Genomic DNA, 16,034 nt, shown 5'->3' on the forward strand with positions numbered 1-16,034 from the left:
GCATGTAATGTTGAGGTACATAAAGGTAATCACCCTAGAAAATTTTCCATAGCGACCCTACAGGACCTATAAGGGACGCCATGAGAGGCAGGAGTCGAGACGGTGTCAGGTGCCAGGGGCCCTATAAACCCACAACAATAAGTGCACTCACACCATGTACAAGTGACTCGTACTCACCTAGTTGTACTCATCTAGTTGTACTCGCCTAGTTGTGGCTGCAGGGGTTGATTCATAGCTCCTGGCCCCGCTTCTTCACTAGTAAGTGAAGTAGGAGTGAAATGATAATTATAACCATAATTTTTTAAAGGGGCGGAGGGGTAAGCCGGCGGAAGTTCGATCGCTAACACACTCGGCTCACACACTGAAGTCCAGGGGTAGATCACCGGTACGGGTGGAAATATTAAGACGTGTTTCCTTAAGACACTTGCTGTCTGTGTTCACCCGTTAGTAAAATTGGTACCTGGATGTTAGTGGATTGATATGGGTCGCATCCCGGGTCAGAATTGACCTAATTTGCCCGAAATGCTCTGCATAATAACATGTTGGTGAGGGGCTCTTGATTTAGGGAATTGGATCTGTGCTCCAGTTCCCCGAATTAAGCCTGAATGCCTTCCACATTCTCCCCCAGGTGCTGTATAATCCTACGGGTTTAGCGCTTCCCCCTTGATTATAATAATAATAATCTGCATAATAACGAACTTTCTATATAGTAATAATTAATATTAGTATCTTTATTTCTACATGTAGTAGTATACCACTGATGTCAGCTAGGCCTGTACATGTACTTGTAGATATAATTACATAATACTTGTACTAATATATACCTTTCAAGAGAAGCTACCTTGTTTTTATAACTTTTGTCTTATGCTTTTCTTTGGTACTGTGTACAGTATCAAGTAACTTGTGTAATTCTAACCTAAGTTAGTAAATTGTTGGCCTTGGCTCTTTTTAATATACTGTGCATTTGAAAGGCCCTCACAGGCATATGCTCTGCAAATAGCCTACGCTTTCTGTGATTTGCAAACCTGATCCTGTTAGTAATATTTTATTTGTTCAATTCGTCAAGTGAGGGGCCTGGATGCTGCTGAGAGGCTCCTGATCCTAAAAACTGGACCTGTCCTCCAACTCCTTAATTCGAACCTGATTGCGTCTCATTCCCCAGATGCTGTATGACCCTCTATGGGTCTAGCACTTTCCCCTGATTGTAATAATAATAATTTGTGGAAGAAATATTTATTTTGTTTTTAATCTTTCAAGGACACTGCCTGTACTGCAAGAGGAGAACTTTAAGAATGGTGCACATTAAAAGGAAAACAGCAATACAAAGACTGCATTAAGTAAAAAAATCCACACATTAAAAGAGGAAAGATGGAAGATTGTAAAATACTGGATCTGCCATGTACCTCTCAAGGTAGGGTTAAAGCCACAGTTTTTATGATGTGGTGCAGTTTAGTGAAATTTCAGTCAAATTTTAATTTTCTTTTAGTTTTAATTTAGTTCTTTTGTTAAATTGTAGTACAGTTCCGACAAAAAATACGTTGTACAGTAATTAAAATTAAGTAAAATAAAAATTTTGAAATTACCATATTTGATTAACATTGATTTTTTTAATTTGAGTAACACAATGGTAACAAAGATATCCAATTTTAAGTGTCAGATTTCTGTGAATTCTTTTTTTTTTACATCTTTATTCTCTTCTTTGGTGCCACTGTGAATTGCATAATTAAAATTTGGATATGCTGTACATAATACCAAACATATGACTATTAATCAAAGTATGCTAAATATTCAGAAAGGAAAGGAGTAGTTTGCCTTAATTAGTAAATAAAATTTCCAGATCCAGAGTCTAATCTTGAGCAAGTGGAAAAAGAACTGAAAATTGTCGTGAGGGAATTACAAATTCTACAAGGTCGTAAGCAGTCACTAGAGGCAAGGCGGGAAAAATTAAGAGATGCTATTCAACAACGGAAGTCTGCTCACCTTGCTCAAAGAGACTGGGATAAAAATGGTTAGTTGACAGAGCTATCAATCTGTGCTTATTATTTATTTTTTTTTTTAACACGTCGACCATCTCCCACCGAGGCAGGGTGACCCAAAAAGAAAGAAAAGCCTCCCAAAAAAGAAAAAGCTTTAATCATCCAACACTCTTACTATCACTCATACATAATCAGTCTTTGCAGAGGTGCTCAGATACAACAGTTTGGATGTCTCTCCAAACTGCCAGTATCCCAAACCCCTCCTTTAAATTGCAGGCATTGTACTTCCCATTTCCAGAACTCAAGTCCGGCTAACTGGTTTTCTTGAATCCCTTTACAAAATATTATCCTGCTCGCACTCCAACAGCTCGTCAGGGCCCAAAAACCATTCGCCTCCATTCACTTGTATCTAACACGCTCATGCACACTTGCTGGAAGTCCAAGCCCCTTGCCCACGAAACCTTCTTTACCTCCCCCTCCAACTTTATCGAGGACGAACCCTACCCCGCCTTCCTTCCCCTACAGATTTATACGCTTTCCAAGTCATTCTACTTTTTTCCATTCTCTCTAAATGACCAAACCACCTCAACAACCCTTCTTCAGCCCTCTGACTAATACTTTTAAAAAGTAACTCCACACTTCCTAATTTCCACACTATGAATTCTCTGCATAATATTTACACCATGGTATAAACCTTGGTAATAAATACCAACAAGTTGGTTTAGAAAGACACGTAAGCAGACACTATGACATATTTATTAGAAAACGTTTCAATCCTGGGACCTTGATCAGGGTCCCAGGACCGAAATGTTTTCTAATAAATATGTCATAGTGTTTGCTTATGTGTCTTTCTAAACCAATATTTACACCATACATTGCCCTGAAGGAGGGGTGATTTTAATGTTGCAGTTTTTTAACTGTAGTGTAAGTGCGCTTCTGGCAAAACGGTAATGGAGTGAATGATGAAAGTTTTTCTTTTTCGGGCCACCCTGCCTTGGTGGAAGACAGCCAATGTGCTAATAAATATAACATTGCCCTTAGACACGACATCTCCAATATACTCTCATACATTCCCTTCTTTGCCTCCATGGATAATGTTTTTTGTCTCCACAGACACCTCAATGCACCACTCACCTTTTTTCTTTCATCATTTCTGTGGTTAAGTTCATCCTTCATAAACCCATCCGCTGACAAGTCAACTCCCAATTATCTGGAAAATCACTTCTTCCGTACTCCCTCCCTCCAATGTGATATCTAATTTTTCTTTATCTAAATTATTTGATACCCTCATCACTTTACTCTTATCTATGTTCACTTTCAACTTTGTACCTTTACACACCCTCCCAAACTAGTCCACTAACCTTTGCAACTTTTCTTTTGTACAGTATTAAAATTTTCAAAACTTTATTATAAATTGTGCTGGAATGCTTTTACAATCTCTTCATTTATACATGTGCAGGACTTTAAACAAATGACCATGTTTGACATATAATCAGAGAAATTTTTTGGGGTCTGCTCAAATGAGATACACCTGTATGAGAAAATTACATCTATCTTGAAGACAAGAACACCGATAAAATATCCTTCGTGAAAGACATGTCAGCCTGGTACGACAGCTGGGAAAATAAAATGGGTGGTTTGGACGGGGTTGTCTTGGAAGACAGTACTTCTGACAGTGCTAGTGTTGTCGTGGAGGACAGCTCACCAAAAGAAGATAGTGGCCCTGGTGATGAAGCAGGTAAAGACAACGCTATTCAGTTTACAGAGGTACAAAATAGTGATACGTCTAGAGATGGAACAAAAGGGGACGATGCCTCAGGGAATATTATTGACATATTACCATCAAAAACTGGTGAAAACATGGATGTCCATACACCTTTGATATACCTTTGAAGAATTTTGAGAGTATATCTACTCTGAGCCCGGCCATGGGCCAGGCTTGTCTAGTACTTGCCTGGTCAATCAGGCTGTTGCTGCTGGAGGCCTGCTGCCCTACATATCCATCACAGCCTGGTTGATCTGGCACCTGGTGAAGATACTTGTCTAGTTTTCTCTTGAAGGCTTCAACACTTGTTCCAGCAGTGTTTCTGATATCTTCTGGTAATATGTTGAAAAGTCTAGGACCCCGGATGTTGATACAGTGTTCCCTTATTGTCCCCACTGCACCCCTACTCCTTACTGGGTTTATTTTACACTTCCTCCCATATCTCTCACTCCAGTATGTTGTTATGACAGGGGCAGTAGATAGAGGGAAAACAGAAAAAAATGCACCAGCAGCGAATGCAGCTACAAAAAATCCTAGTGAACAATATACCAATCTGTACAAATTCTATGCTTTGGGTATCTGCAGGCATGGTATATCTGGTAAAACAGGTGGGACATGCACCTTTGACCATCCCAAAAAATGCCACACCCACATGACAACAGGAGGGTGCAGCTCCCCTTTCTGTAACTTATTTCACCCCGAAATGTGTCACTCGTCACTCCATGAAAGAAAATGCTACAACCCATACTGCCATGTACATCATCTAAAGGGGACAAGAAGACACAGACCAGCCAGACTATGGGAAACAAAAGAGGGGAGCCATAACCTCTCTGAAGAAAGAGGTTTTTTAGTGCCAGGAAGGAAAAAAGACTGGCAAGACATGACAAATCTTACACCAACTGAAAACACTTCTAAAGCAGAGGCACAGTCATTGGCCTCCACTAGAGAACAACAGATATTAGAGCCAGCAAATAAAACCCCCCTAAATTCCATCAATATAATGACACCTGTCTTTGCAAACATACAGGGTCTAAAACCATCAACAGACAACAAAATTCCTTATATCAAGGGACTGCTCATGGAGTTAAATGCAATGTTTGCAGCATTCAGAGACCCACATAAAGGATCATTTTGACAATGAAATATGGATCCCAGACTAAGCAGGCAACAAGGGGGGGTTGGCTTGTACATCACAGTGTCACTCATTTGCTCAGAGCTACTAAACACCTCAAATGTAGTTAAAGTTTTGGCGGTAAAGATTGAAGATCATAACCTTGTCATTGTGGTTGTATACAAGTCTCCTGATGCAACTTCCCAGCAATTCTGGCAGCAGCTTTTGAAAATTGACCACTATCTGGATAATCTCCCAACTCCTGCCCGAAACATCTTGCTACTGGGAGATTTCAACTTGAGACACCTAAAATGGAGGAGTGTAGCAAATAATATTTTAGCAGAGATCACCCCAGGAGGCAGCTCAGATGAAAATTCACACACGCATGAGCTGTTAAATCTCTGCACCAAGTTCACCTTAAACCAGCAAATACTGGAGCCTACAAGACTAGAAAATATGCTGGACCTTATCTTCACTAACAATGGCGATCTGATACGTAATATAACCGTATCAAAGACAATAACTCGGATCACAACATAATAGAGGTACAGAAATGTATGCACAGGGCTCCTGACCAGCAAAATGTGATCAGTCATGAGGGTGTCTTCACAAAATTCATCTTCAATAACAAAAATGTACAATGGGAACAAGTCAACCATGTCCTAAATGAAACAAGCTGGGAAGATATCCTAAACAACACAGATCTGAACCTTTGCCTAGAAAAAGTAAACTCTGTGGTTCCTGAGATCTGCTCAGGGCACATTCCATTAAGAAAAAGAAAGAGAAGATGCAAATTAGGAAGAGAGAGAGACTTCCTATGCAGACGAAGGCAAAGAGTTACAGAGCTGCTGAGAGGGGCCAATACATCTGAAATACAAAGGGAGGCACTGGTCGATGAAATTGCAAATATCGAACTTAAGCAGAAGGAATCCTACAGAAGACAAGAATTGCAGGAAAGGAAATTGAAGAAAAAAAAAAAGAAAACAACATCCGGGATTGGGCCCCTGCCAAGAAATGAGTGAGATATTAAAGTCCCAATATGATTCAGTGTTCAGTGAGCCGCTACCTAGACTAAGGGTCTACAATCCAAGTGAATTCTTTTTGAACGAGACCCAAAATTTGATCATCTTAAAAATCTCGGATATTATCCTAACACCACAAGACTTTGAAAAGGCAATAAATGACATGCCCATGCACTCTGCCCCAGGCCCAGACTCATAGAACTTCGTGTTTATCAGGAACTGCAAGAAGCCCCTGTCGCATGCCTTCAGCATTCTATGGAGAGGGAGCATGGACATGGGTCATCCCACACTCGCTAAAAACAACAGACATAGCCCCACTCTATAAAGGTGGCAGTTAAGCAATTGCAAAAAACTATAGACTGATAGCACTAACATCCCATATCATAAAAATCTTTGAAAGGGTTCTAAGAAGCAAGATCGCCAACCACCTAGATACCTATTAACATCACAACTGAGGGCAACATGGGTTTAGAGCAGGTTGCTCCTGCCTGTCCCAGCTACTGGACCACTATGACAAGGTCCTGGATGCTGTAGAGAATAAACAAAATACAAATTGTATACACAGACTTTGCAAAAGCTTTTGACAAGTGTGACCATGGTGTAATAGTGCACAAAATGCATGATAAAGGAGTAACAGGAAAAGTTGGTAGATAGACCTATAACTTCCTGACAAATAGAACACGAAGAGTAATAGTAAACAGAGTAAAGTCTGAGGCAACTACGTTGAAAAGCTCTGTGTCACAAGGCACAGTACTCACTCCATTCTATTCCTCATCCTCATATTTGACATAGAGATGTAAGCCATAGCTACATGTCTTCCTTTGCGGATGACACCCAAATTGCCATGACAGTAACCTCCATCGAAGACACCTCAAGACTCCAAGTGGGTATCAACCAAATCTTCAGATGGGCCACTCAAAACAATATGAAGTTCAGTTAAGAGAAATTTCAACTACTCAGATATGGAAAACTTGAGGAAATTAAAACTTTATCAGGGTATACGACAAATTCTAACCATAAAATATAGCGTAAAAATAATGTGAAGGACCTGGGGGTGATCTCGCTTTCAAAAACCACAACAATGCATCTACTGCATCTGCTAGGAGAGTGATAGGATGGATAATGAGAACCTTCAAAACTAGGGATGCCAAACCCATGATAATTCTCTTCAAATCGCTTGTTCTCTCTAGGCTTTAATACTGCTGTACACTAACTGTCCCCTTCAAAGCCAGCAAAATTGCTGACCTGGAGAGTGTACAAAGAGCTTTCACAGCATACATGAGTATAATAAGGCAGCTAAATTACTGGGAACGGTTGAAGTCCCTTGATTTGTATTACCTGGAATGCAGGTGAGAGAGATGCATAATAATATACACTTGGAAAATCCTAGAGGGACTAGTACCAAACTTGCACATAAAAATCACTCCCTATGAAAGCAAAAGACTCATCAGGAGATGCAACATTCCCCCAATGAAAAACAGGGGCACCACGAGTACACTGAGAGACAACACAATAAATGTCCAGGGCCCAAGACTGTTCATCTGCCTCCCAGCATACGTAAGGGGGATTACCAGTAGACCCCTGGCTGTCTTCAAGAAGGCACTGGACAGGCACCTAAAGTCAGTGCCTGACCAACCGGGCTGTGGTTCGTACGTCAGTTTGTGTGTGGCCAGCAGTAACATCCTGGTTGATCAGGCCCTGATCCACCACAAGGCCTGGTCTCAGACTGAGCCACAGGGGCGTTGACCCCCGAAGCCTTCTCCAGGTATACTCAAGGTAACAAGATATCCCTAAGAAAAATTACATGTACAGTGGACCCCCGCATAACGATCACCTCCGAATGCGACCAATTATGTAAGTGTATTTATGTAAGTGCGTTTGTACGTGTATGTTTGGGGGTCTGAAATGGACTAATCTACTTCACAATATTCCTTATGGGAACAAATTCGGTCAGTACTGGCACCTGAACATACTTCTGGAGTGAAAAAATATCGTTAACCGGGGGTCCACTGTATTGGAAAACATTTTCACATAGACTCCTTATATAACCTAGAGATAGTTTATATATAAGCACCACACATGTTCCAAGGGTATGTATACAAAGAATGAACAGTTTTGTTTAATAAATAGTGGAAACAAAGAATAATGAAATTAACCCTTTGACTGTCGAGGTCGTATATATACATCTTACGAAGTACCGTGTTTGACGTATATATACTCATAAATTCTAGCGGCTTCAAATCAAGCAGGAGAAAGCTGGTAGGCCCACATGTGAGAGAATGGGTCTGTGTGGTCAGTGTGCACCATATAAAAAAAATCCTGGAGCATGCAGTGCATGCAGTTTTAATTAAAATGCCGGCTTTGTGGTCTATTTTTGTAGAGTATTTATGGTTGTATTCTCGTTTTCTGGGTCTCATTTGATAGAATGGAAAACATATAGAAGTAGAGGTGATTTTGACTAATTTTACTCTAAAAAGAACCTGGAAATGGAGCTCAAAGTAAGGGAAATGTTTGATTTTTGCCCATGTTCAAAAGTAAATAAATGTCATTGTCCAATAAATGTCCATCTAGCCATTCTAATATGCAGTCATGAATGGGTTGATGTTATTTATACAATTATTACAGTATTGCAGTAGTCTGCGTAACAGTAAATCTTCTATTTTTTGTTTGAATAAAAATTCAAAATAGAAAGCAAGAGTAATATCAGAGGGGCCTGGAGACGTGGCTGATGAACAAAGAAAATGTTATTTTAGAGCCAGGAATGTTTGCATTGTTCATTATGGACCTTATTTTGAAATTGTCATATTTTTTAATTTTCGTGAAATTGGCCAAATTGCAAATTTCTGACCACATTATTGGGTAGTTGAAATCGGTAAATGGGCAGTTTCTTGTACTCAGTCGATGGAAACAATGGAGTTCTAAAGAAAAAGCTATGAGTTTGGTCCACTGGAACAATGGAATTAGCCGAAAATAGGGCTCAAAGTGGGCGAAATCGCCGATTTGTAAATATCGCCGAAGTCGCTAACTTCGCAAGAGCGTAATTCCGTCAGTTTTCCATCAAATTTCGTGTTTTTGGTGTCATTACAATCGGGAAAAGATTCTCTATCATTTCATAAGAAAAAATAATTTTTTTTTTTTTTTTTTGAAATTTTGCGACACCAGGAGACACTTCAGGATTAGGGGTTGCGACAGTCAAGGGGTTAATAAAAGCAACCTTTTTTAACTATTGTCAGTTATTATTAGTACACTTTAACTTTAGACAAAATGTGGTAGTCTTTCTCCTTGCTTTCTTTCTTCTATAAGACTCATCCCTGTTTTTTTTAATGAAGTGTTCTTGTGAAATTTCATTATTAACTCCCTTACATATTTTTTAACACATATAATGTTTAATATATATATAGGTAATCTCTCTTGTGTCATGTCTTATCCTTTGCTCTGCTGCATAATACTGTATGTTCATTTCTCATCTGCAGTTAGTGCATTCATCGCAGATTGTATCAGCCATAGTATTATGGCTTTTTTCTTTTACATTTTGCAGATTTTCCATGGTCAAAAGAGTTGGAGAATATACAGAAAACTGTCTTTAAAATCCCTTCATTACGTGCACACCAGCTTCCTACTATGAATGCTGTATTGTCTGGCATAGATTCCATTCTCGTGATGCCTACAGGAGGAGGAAAGAGTTTATGCTTCCAGCTCCCAGCTCTCCTGTCTGAAGGTAAAACTAATGTACAGTAGTTTTAATTATTCATTAAGTTTATGTACAGTAGACATGCACTTTGTGTTGGTTGCATTCCTGAAAATCGGCACTATGTGAAATTGCAATATGTACAGTAAAACCTCAAATTAATGGGCATCCATATAATGGATTTTGGTAATTAAGGAAAAAAAAATGCCATCAGATGTTTGAATAATCAGACAAAATGGAAAAAGTTTGTAATTCTGGATTTTATCCGTAGCAATAGTGTCTGGTCTTCTGAATCATTGGATGAAGCCCATTGACTCTGATGTTTGTCTGGCATGGGCCAGAGTGGCCATGTCCAGGACTTGTCTGTTTTCATTGTTTCCTGAGCCATAGGCCACCCATGCCAGTTTGTTTGTGTTCGCTGATGTGCACACAATCCCTGGATTTACAGTTTTTTGTTGCTGTTGTTGTGACTATTAACATACGAAGTAAAGTGCAACATACAGTGGCTTCTAAAGCAAGTGGTGGTGCCAAGAGGAAATGTGTGGTTCTCAGTATTAAGCAGAAACATGAACTAATAAAGAAGGTTGAGTCTGGCATCTCAGTATCATGGATATGCAAGAAACAGGGTTTTAAGAAATTAACAACCATCTATGTCATCTTGGTCACTTACATCTTCATTAGTAGAGCTTTACAGCTCCTCTGATTCAGAATAAAAATTATTCAGTGTCATCACTGTTGATCACGGCAGTTTACACCTCATCTCTTCACCATGAAAAGTTAAGTTAAAGTACTTTAAATTATATAAGAACATAAGAAAGAAGGAACACTGCAACAGGCCTACTGGCCTATGCGAGGCAGGTCCAGTTCCCCCACTGCCTTAAGCCAATGCCTTGACCTAGTGAGGTCAGACACGTCACTTAAGAGAGGAACACGGCATCCGACCTAGTAGCACAAACTAGTCAGGTCCAACTCACACCCACCCACACCCACTCATGTATTTATCCAACCTATTTTTAAAACTACACAATAAAAAATTACTATACTGTACTAAAAACTTACTACACAATATAATAGTGCACTGTAGTACTGTAGGTTACAATACCCACATTCTTAGTGTCCAGTTGTCTTCTGAATCAGTGGACCACATCTTCTGATTCAAAACTTTGATTGTTAAGACCATGAAAATTTAATTTTATAATTCAGAAGTTTTGGACAATCATCAATATTGTACACCCTCTTACCCTAGTAGTTCATTAATTAGAGGGTTCACTGTATGTGGACTGAAAAACTTATGGGAGAAACAGGGTTACAGTTTTGACACCTCCAGCAACAACCAGTTAAAATTTTGTGGGAGGATGAAAGGATGGAAAATATAATTTAGCTTTTGGAGAATCATAAATTTTAACCAAGGAGTTGTAAAATGGTCCATGCTAGGCACGTCTTTCTCAACTCCAACCCTTCTCACTTGTACATGATCTTGCAATCACATTCTAAAAGGATAGTGAGAATATGATTGAGAGATCATGAAATGCTTGGAATTTAATTCCCCTTTAAAGTGATTAAATTGCATAGTTAGGTACAGTATATGCTTTTTTCTTGTGATCTTGTTGCATATTTATAATTTGTTAAGATTTTGAAAAGTAAACTTGCATTTTTAGATACTGTATTTTGTTTGCTTTCCTTCAGGTATCACTTTAGTTGTCTCTCCATTGGTGTCATTGATGGAGGATCAGTTGATGGGTCTCAAAGCTCGAGGAATTGAGGCAAAAATGCTCTGTGCTGCATCCACAAAACAAGAAGTCAATGGAGTCCACTCTGTATGAATCATGGAGGGTATACATATTTTCCTAGTAAATGCATAGAATTAGTTACATATACACTATCTACATATCTATTGTGTCTTTTTTTTATCTCACTGGACAACTCCCACCGAGGTAGGGTGACCCGTAAAAGAAACGCTTTCACCATCATTTACTCTATCACGTCTTGCCAGAGGCATGTAGATACTACAATTCAAATGCCCTTCCAAATCCAAATATCCCACCTGTCCTTCACAGTGCAGGCACTGTACTTCCCACCTCCAGGACTGAAGTCTGGCTGACTGGTTTACCTGAATCCCTTCACGAAATATTACCTTGCTCGCACTCCAACAACTTGTCAGGTACCAAAAATCATTTGTCTCCACACATGCCTGCTTGATGTCCAATCCCCATGCACACAAAACCTCCTTTACCCCCTCCCTTCATCCTTTCCTAGGGTGACCCCTACCCTGCCTTTCCTCCACACATTCATACACCCTCCAAGTCATCCTGTTTTGTTCCATCCTCTCTAAATGTCCAAACCACCTCAACAGCTCCCTCCTCAGCCCTCTGGATAATGCTTTTAGTAACTACTAATCTTCAGACTATGAATTCTCTGAATAATATTCACATCACACATAGCCCTCACTGCCTCCACCCTCCTCCTCACTGCAACATTCACAACCCAAGTTCACACTCATATAAGTGTTGGTACGACTCTACTCTCATGCAGTCCCCTTTTTGCATCCATGGATAATGTTCTTTGTCTCCACAGATGCTTCAGTGCACCTCCCACCTTTTTCCCCCTCATCAACTTTATGGTTCACCTTTTTTTCCATATTAACATCCTACTACAAGTCTACTCCCAAATATCTGAACACATTCACTTCCTCATACTCTCTCCTTCCAATCTGATATCCAATCTTTCATTACCTAAATCATTTATTGCCCTCATCACCTTGCTCTTTCCTGTGTTCACTTTTAATAAGTGATTTTTGTTATGCGACTCATTATCCTGAACTTATGTAAATATTGTGACCCTATTAAATTTTAGCTTTTGTTTGAGGCATTTACAGCCCAGTGCTACTACCATTATTTAGATTGTGTGTTCTTGTTTATAGATTTGTTACATTTAATACAAGCATTATTTTTTTTTCTTCATGCTGGTCGTCTCTCACCGAGGCAGGGTGACTCGAAAAAGAAAACCTTAATAAGAACGAACATTATGATATTAGAAAAATGTAGATGGTTTAATGAATGTCATGAAACGGGTGAGGTGTTAGGTCACATACCTGACATTTAGAAATAAGTTATTAATTCTTTCAAAGAGAAGCAAGGCCTTGTTATTTATAGGTACCATCCAACTTACGACCAAGCTTGGTTCCGACCAACCTGGTCGTAAGTCAAAATGGATGTAAGTCGAACCTTACTGCTGAATATCAACATCACACTTTTGTAATGATTTTATTTTATTGTTTTATTTTGGTTATTTAATTTTTTACTTTACTTTTTATGCTGTTAGTACTGTATTTTTTACTGTAAGGTTTAGGATAAACACTGTGTACAACACAAACAGTTGTTTATTTCTCAGAAATTTGGCATAAAAAACATGGTCATAAATCGAGTGGTCGTATGTTGAGCAGGTCGTAAGTCGGATGGTAGGTGTACATTGTTTCTAAAATATTGCTTGGACTGAAGAACAAAAAATTATACCCCTTAAACAAATGATGATAATTTTGCTTTAAAAGCTCATTTTAATATCCTATGTAAGGTTTGTAAAGAAAATACAGAATAATAATTTGATAATGTTCTCCATGGGGAAGTGGAACAGAATTCTTCCTCCGTGAGCCATGCGTGTCGTAAGAGGTGACTGAAATGCCGGGAGCAAGGGCCTAGTAACCCCTTTTCCTGTGTATATCACTAAATGTAAAAGGAGAAACTTTCGTTTTTCCTTTTGGGCCACCCTGTGTCAGTGGGATACGACTGGTGTGTTGAAAGAAAGAAAGAAAGAATTTGATAATGTATATCTTACTCAAAGTTCATGCTTCTTTAATTACATTAATTTTCTTGAAATGCATGAAAAAAATTCTGTAAAGTGTTATTTTTTCAAATCAAATAATTAGATAAAAAAATAATTACTAGTACTGTACTGCATAATCAGTATATAAAATATTTTGAAAATACCTAAGTTCCGAAATGTATTTAAATATGTAGTTGATAAGTTATAATGATATGTGTAGCCTGATGAAGAATGGTGCTATTTAGTTGTTACATTGTCCCAAAAACCTTGCTTGAGAATATTTACAATGAATTCTATTGGATGCATTCTATCATCATGATTTTTAGCAATTTCTAGGGAAAAATTTCTCCCGAGATTCCTGCGTTGAGTCATTTGACTATCCCATAAAGAATTATTATACAAAAATCATATGATGTAATTATATATTAACAGTTTATTCCATGATGGATGTATTCTGTCCTCAGGATATGACTAATCCCAAAAGTGGGTTAAAATTGCTGTACGTAACACCGGAGAAACTTGCAAAGTCAAAGAGATTCATGGCTACGCTTCAGAAGATGCATCAGTTGGGTCGATTTTCTCACTTAGCTATTGACGAAGTTCATTGTTGCTCACAGTGGGGTCATGATTTTAGACCTGGTAAGTTTCCCCTATTGTACTTTATTTTTGCCACGTGCAAACTATTATTTAAAGATAAATAGTGTTGTACAGTACATAGGAAAGACTGGTAGTAAAGGACTTGGCAGCCCACACCAAGGCTGTCTGCTGAGAAAAGCTATCTACTTCCTAGATTAAGGGTAGTCATGTATTAACTTGGTGTGTGAGTTAATGGTAGAAAAGCGGAAGCTTCTTTCCCTACCCTCTACTCTCTCTGACCACCGCCGGCATGAAAACGTGGAGAGAAATACACTGTACCATATTAGATTTTTTTTTTTTAACAAGTCGGCCATCTCCCACCAAGGCAGGGTGACCCAAAAAGAAAGAAAATCCCCAAAAAGAAAATAGTTTCATCATTCACCACTTTCATCTCACTCATACATAATCACTGTTTTTGCAGAGGCACCCAGATACAACAGTTCAGCATTTATAAAGATATATAACATATCCCTCCAAACTGCCAATGTCCCAAACCCCTCCTTTAAAGTACAGGCATTGTACTTCCCTGAATCCCTTCACTAAATATTACCCTGCTAACACTCCAACAGCATATTAGAAATGTGGCCTGGAATTTACAGGAGATGGAGCAGGATGGCAGACATGGGCTACAACTTCTTCCTTCTTTTCTTTCAACACACCGGCCATATCTACCTCTACTAAATTAGTACTGTTCCTGTCTTAAACCACTTTTATTACTCCATTTGCCACTCTCAGAGCTAGGTACCAGTGGTTCTACTTCTGGGTACCAACAATTCTGCTATGACTGTTACAACCCTCTTTTTCTCTTTTCCAAGATAAAATTTAAAAAAAAAAAATGTGAATGAGGGATTGAGAGCAAACAAGGTACTGTAATAGGATAATGTTTACATCCATCTGCAACACCATCTTTCATAGCCCTGCATCCTATGTACCTACGGAAATCCAAGTGCTGTAGTCCTGTTTGGAAGGTCGAGTACCCAGTCGAAAACATTGCAGCTCTAACATTCTTGAGTTTGGATTCTATTGTACGTCTTCCTGACAACCACCAAAAAATAATCCAACACCTTAATTAACCAGGAGATTTGATTGCTGCCAGCATTTTTTATATACTCTTAGATGATTTGCAAGCACTGTTGTAAGCCAAAAGCAATGTTTTCCTTTGAACAGGTCTGAACTCATGTTCTAACCATGAAATTGGGTTTTGTAAGCTCAAGCCATTTATTTTAAATAATGCAAAGAAAGCATTGTACTGCAAATATTGCAATTAGTAAATAATTTTCAGAAATTTGAAGTAAATACTAATGAGTTTGGAAAAAATTAAGTTAAATTTATACAGCCCATTAAATGTGTGAGATAAATATTGGTATGTTTATTTATACATTATTATATTGTCCATCACTTTAACTTCATAAATACATTCTTCATTTTCCGCACTGTTTTACAGATTACAAGTTTCTTGGAATTATGCGTAAGATGTTCCCAGGAACACCAATCTTGGGACTTACTGCTACAGCAACTTCAAGAGTCATTCAAGATGTTCAAAAAATTCTGGACATCAAAGGCTGTTTAGTTCTTAAAGCATCTTTTAATCGACCAAATTTATTTTATGAGGTAAAGTTGCATAAAATTCCTGTATAGTATATTTTTTATAACATTTTTGTTACACTCTGAGAGAGTTGAATTCTCTGTCTACTAGACATTACATTTCTACACATATGGATGATGATAATAATAATAATGATCATTTTTTTTTTTCAACAAACCGGCCGTATCCCACCAAGGCAGGGTGACTGAAAAGGAAAAAACGAAAGTTTCTCTTTTTAAATTTAGTAATTTATACAGGAGAAGGGGTTACTAGCCCCTTGCTCCCGGCATTTTAGTCGCCTCTTACAACATGTTTGCCTTACAGAGGAAGAATTCTGTTCCACTTCCCCATGGAGATAAGAGGAAATAAACAAGAAGAAGAACTAGAAAGAAAATAGAAGAAAACCCAGAGGGGTATGTATATACAGTGGAC

General features: G+C 38.5%; 1 protein-coding gene across 2 annotated transcripts in view; it reads left to right on the plus strand.

Annotated features, from left to right (window-relative positions):
- The window catches only part of LOC128696554 (ATP-dependent DNA helicase Q1), a 52,815-nt gene that overhangs the window by 14,646 nt on the left and 22,135 nt on the right, over nucleotides 1-16,034 (plus strand). The window contains exons 1-7 of one of the 2 annotated variants that reach the window (XM_053787865.2): nucleotides 102-258; nucleotides 1,258-1,411; nucleotides 1,838-2,008; nucleotides 9,413-9,592; nucleotides 11,249-11,379; nucleotides 13,846-14,020; nucleotides 15,462-15,628. In XM_053787865.2, the coding sequence (XP_053643840.2) occupies nucleotides 1,369-1,411; nucleotides 1,838-2,008; nucleotides 9,413-9,592; nucleotides 11,249-11,379; nucleotides 13,846-14,020; nucleotides 15,462-15,628 (867 nt within the window). In that variant the 5' untranslated portion in view covers nucleotides 102-258; nucleotides 1,258-1,368. Of the gene's footprint in view, nucleotides 1-101; nucleotides 259-1,257; nucleotides 1,412-1,837; nucleotides 2,009-9,412; nucleotides 9,593-11,248; nucleotides 11,380-13,845; nucleotides 14,021-15,461; nucleotides 15,629-16,034 lie in introns of those variants that run through there. The other variant, XM_053787867.2, reaches the window with a different exon arrangement.

The sequence above is a fragment of the Cherax quadricarinatus genome, chromosome 47 (genome assembly GCF_038502225.1).
Source record: "Cherax quadricarinatus isolate ZL_2023a chromosome 47, ASM3850222v1, whole genome shotgun sequence".
Taxonomy (NCBI): domain Eukaryota; kingdom Metazoa; phylum Arthropoda; class Malacostraca; order Decapoda; family Parastacidae; genus Cherax; species Cherax quadricarinatus.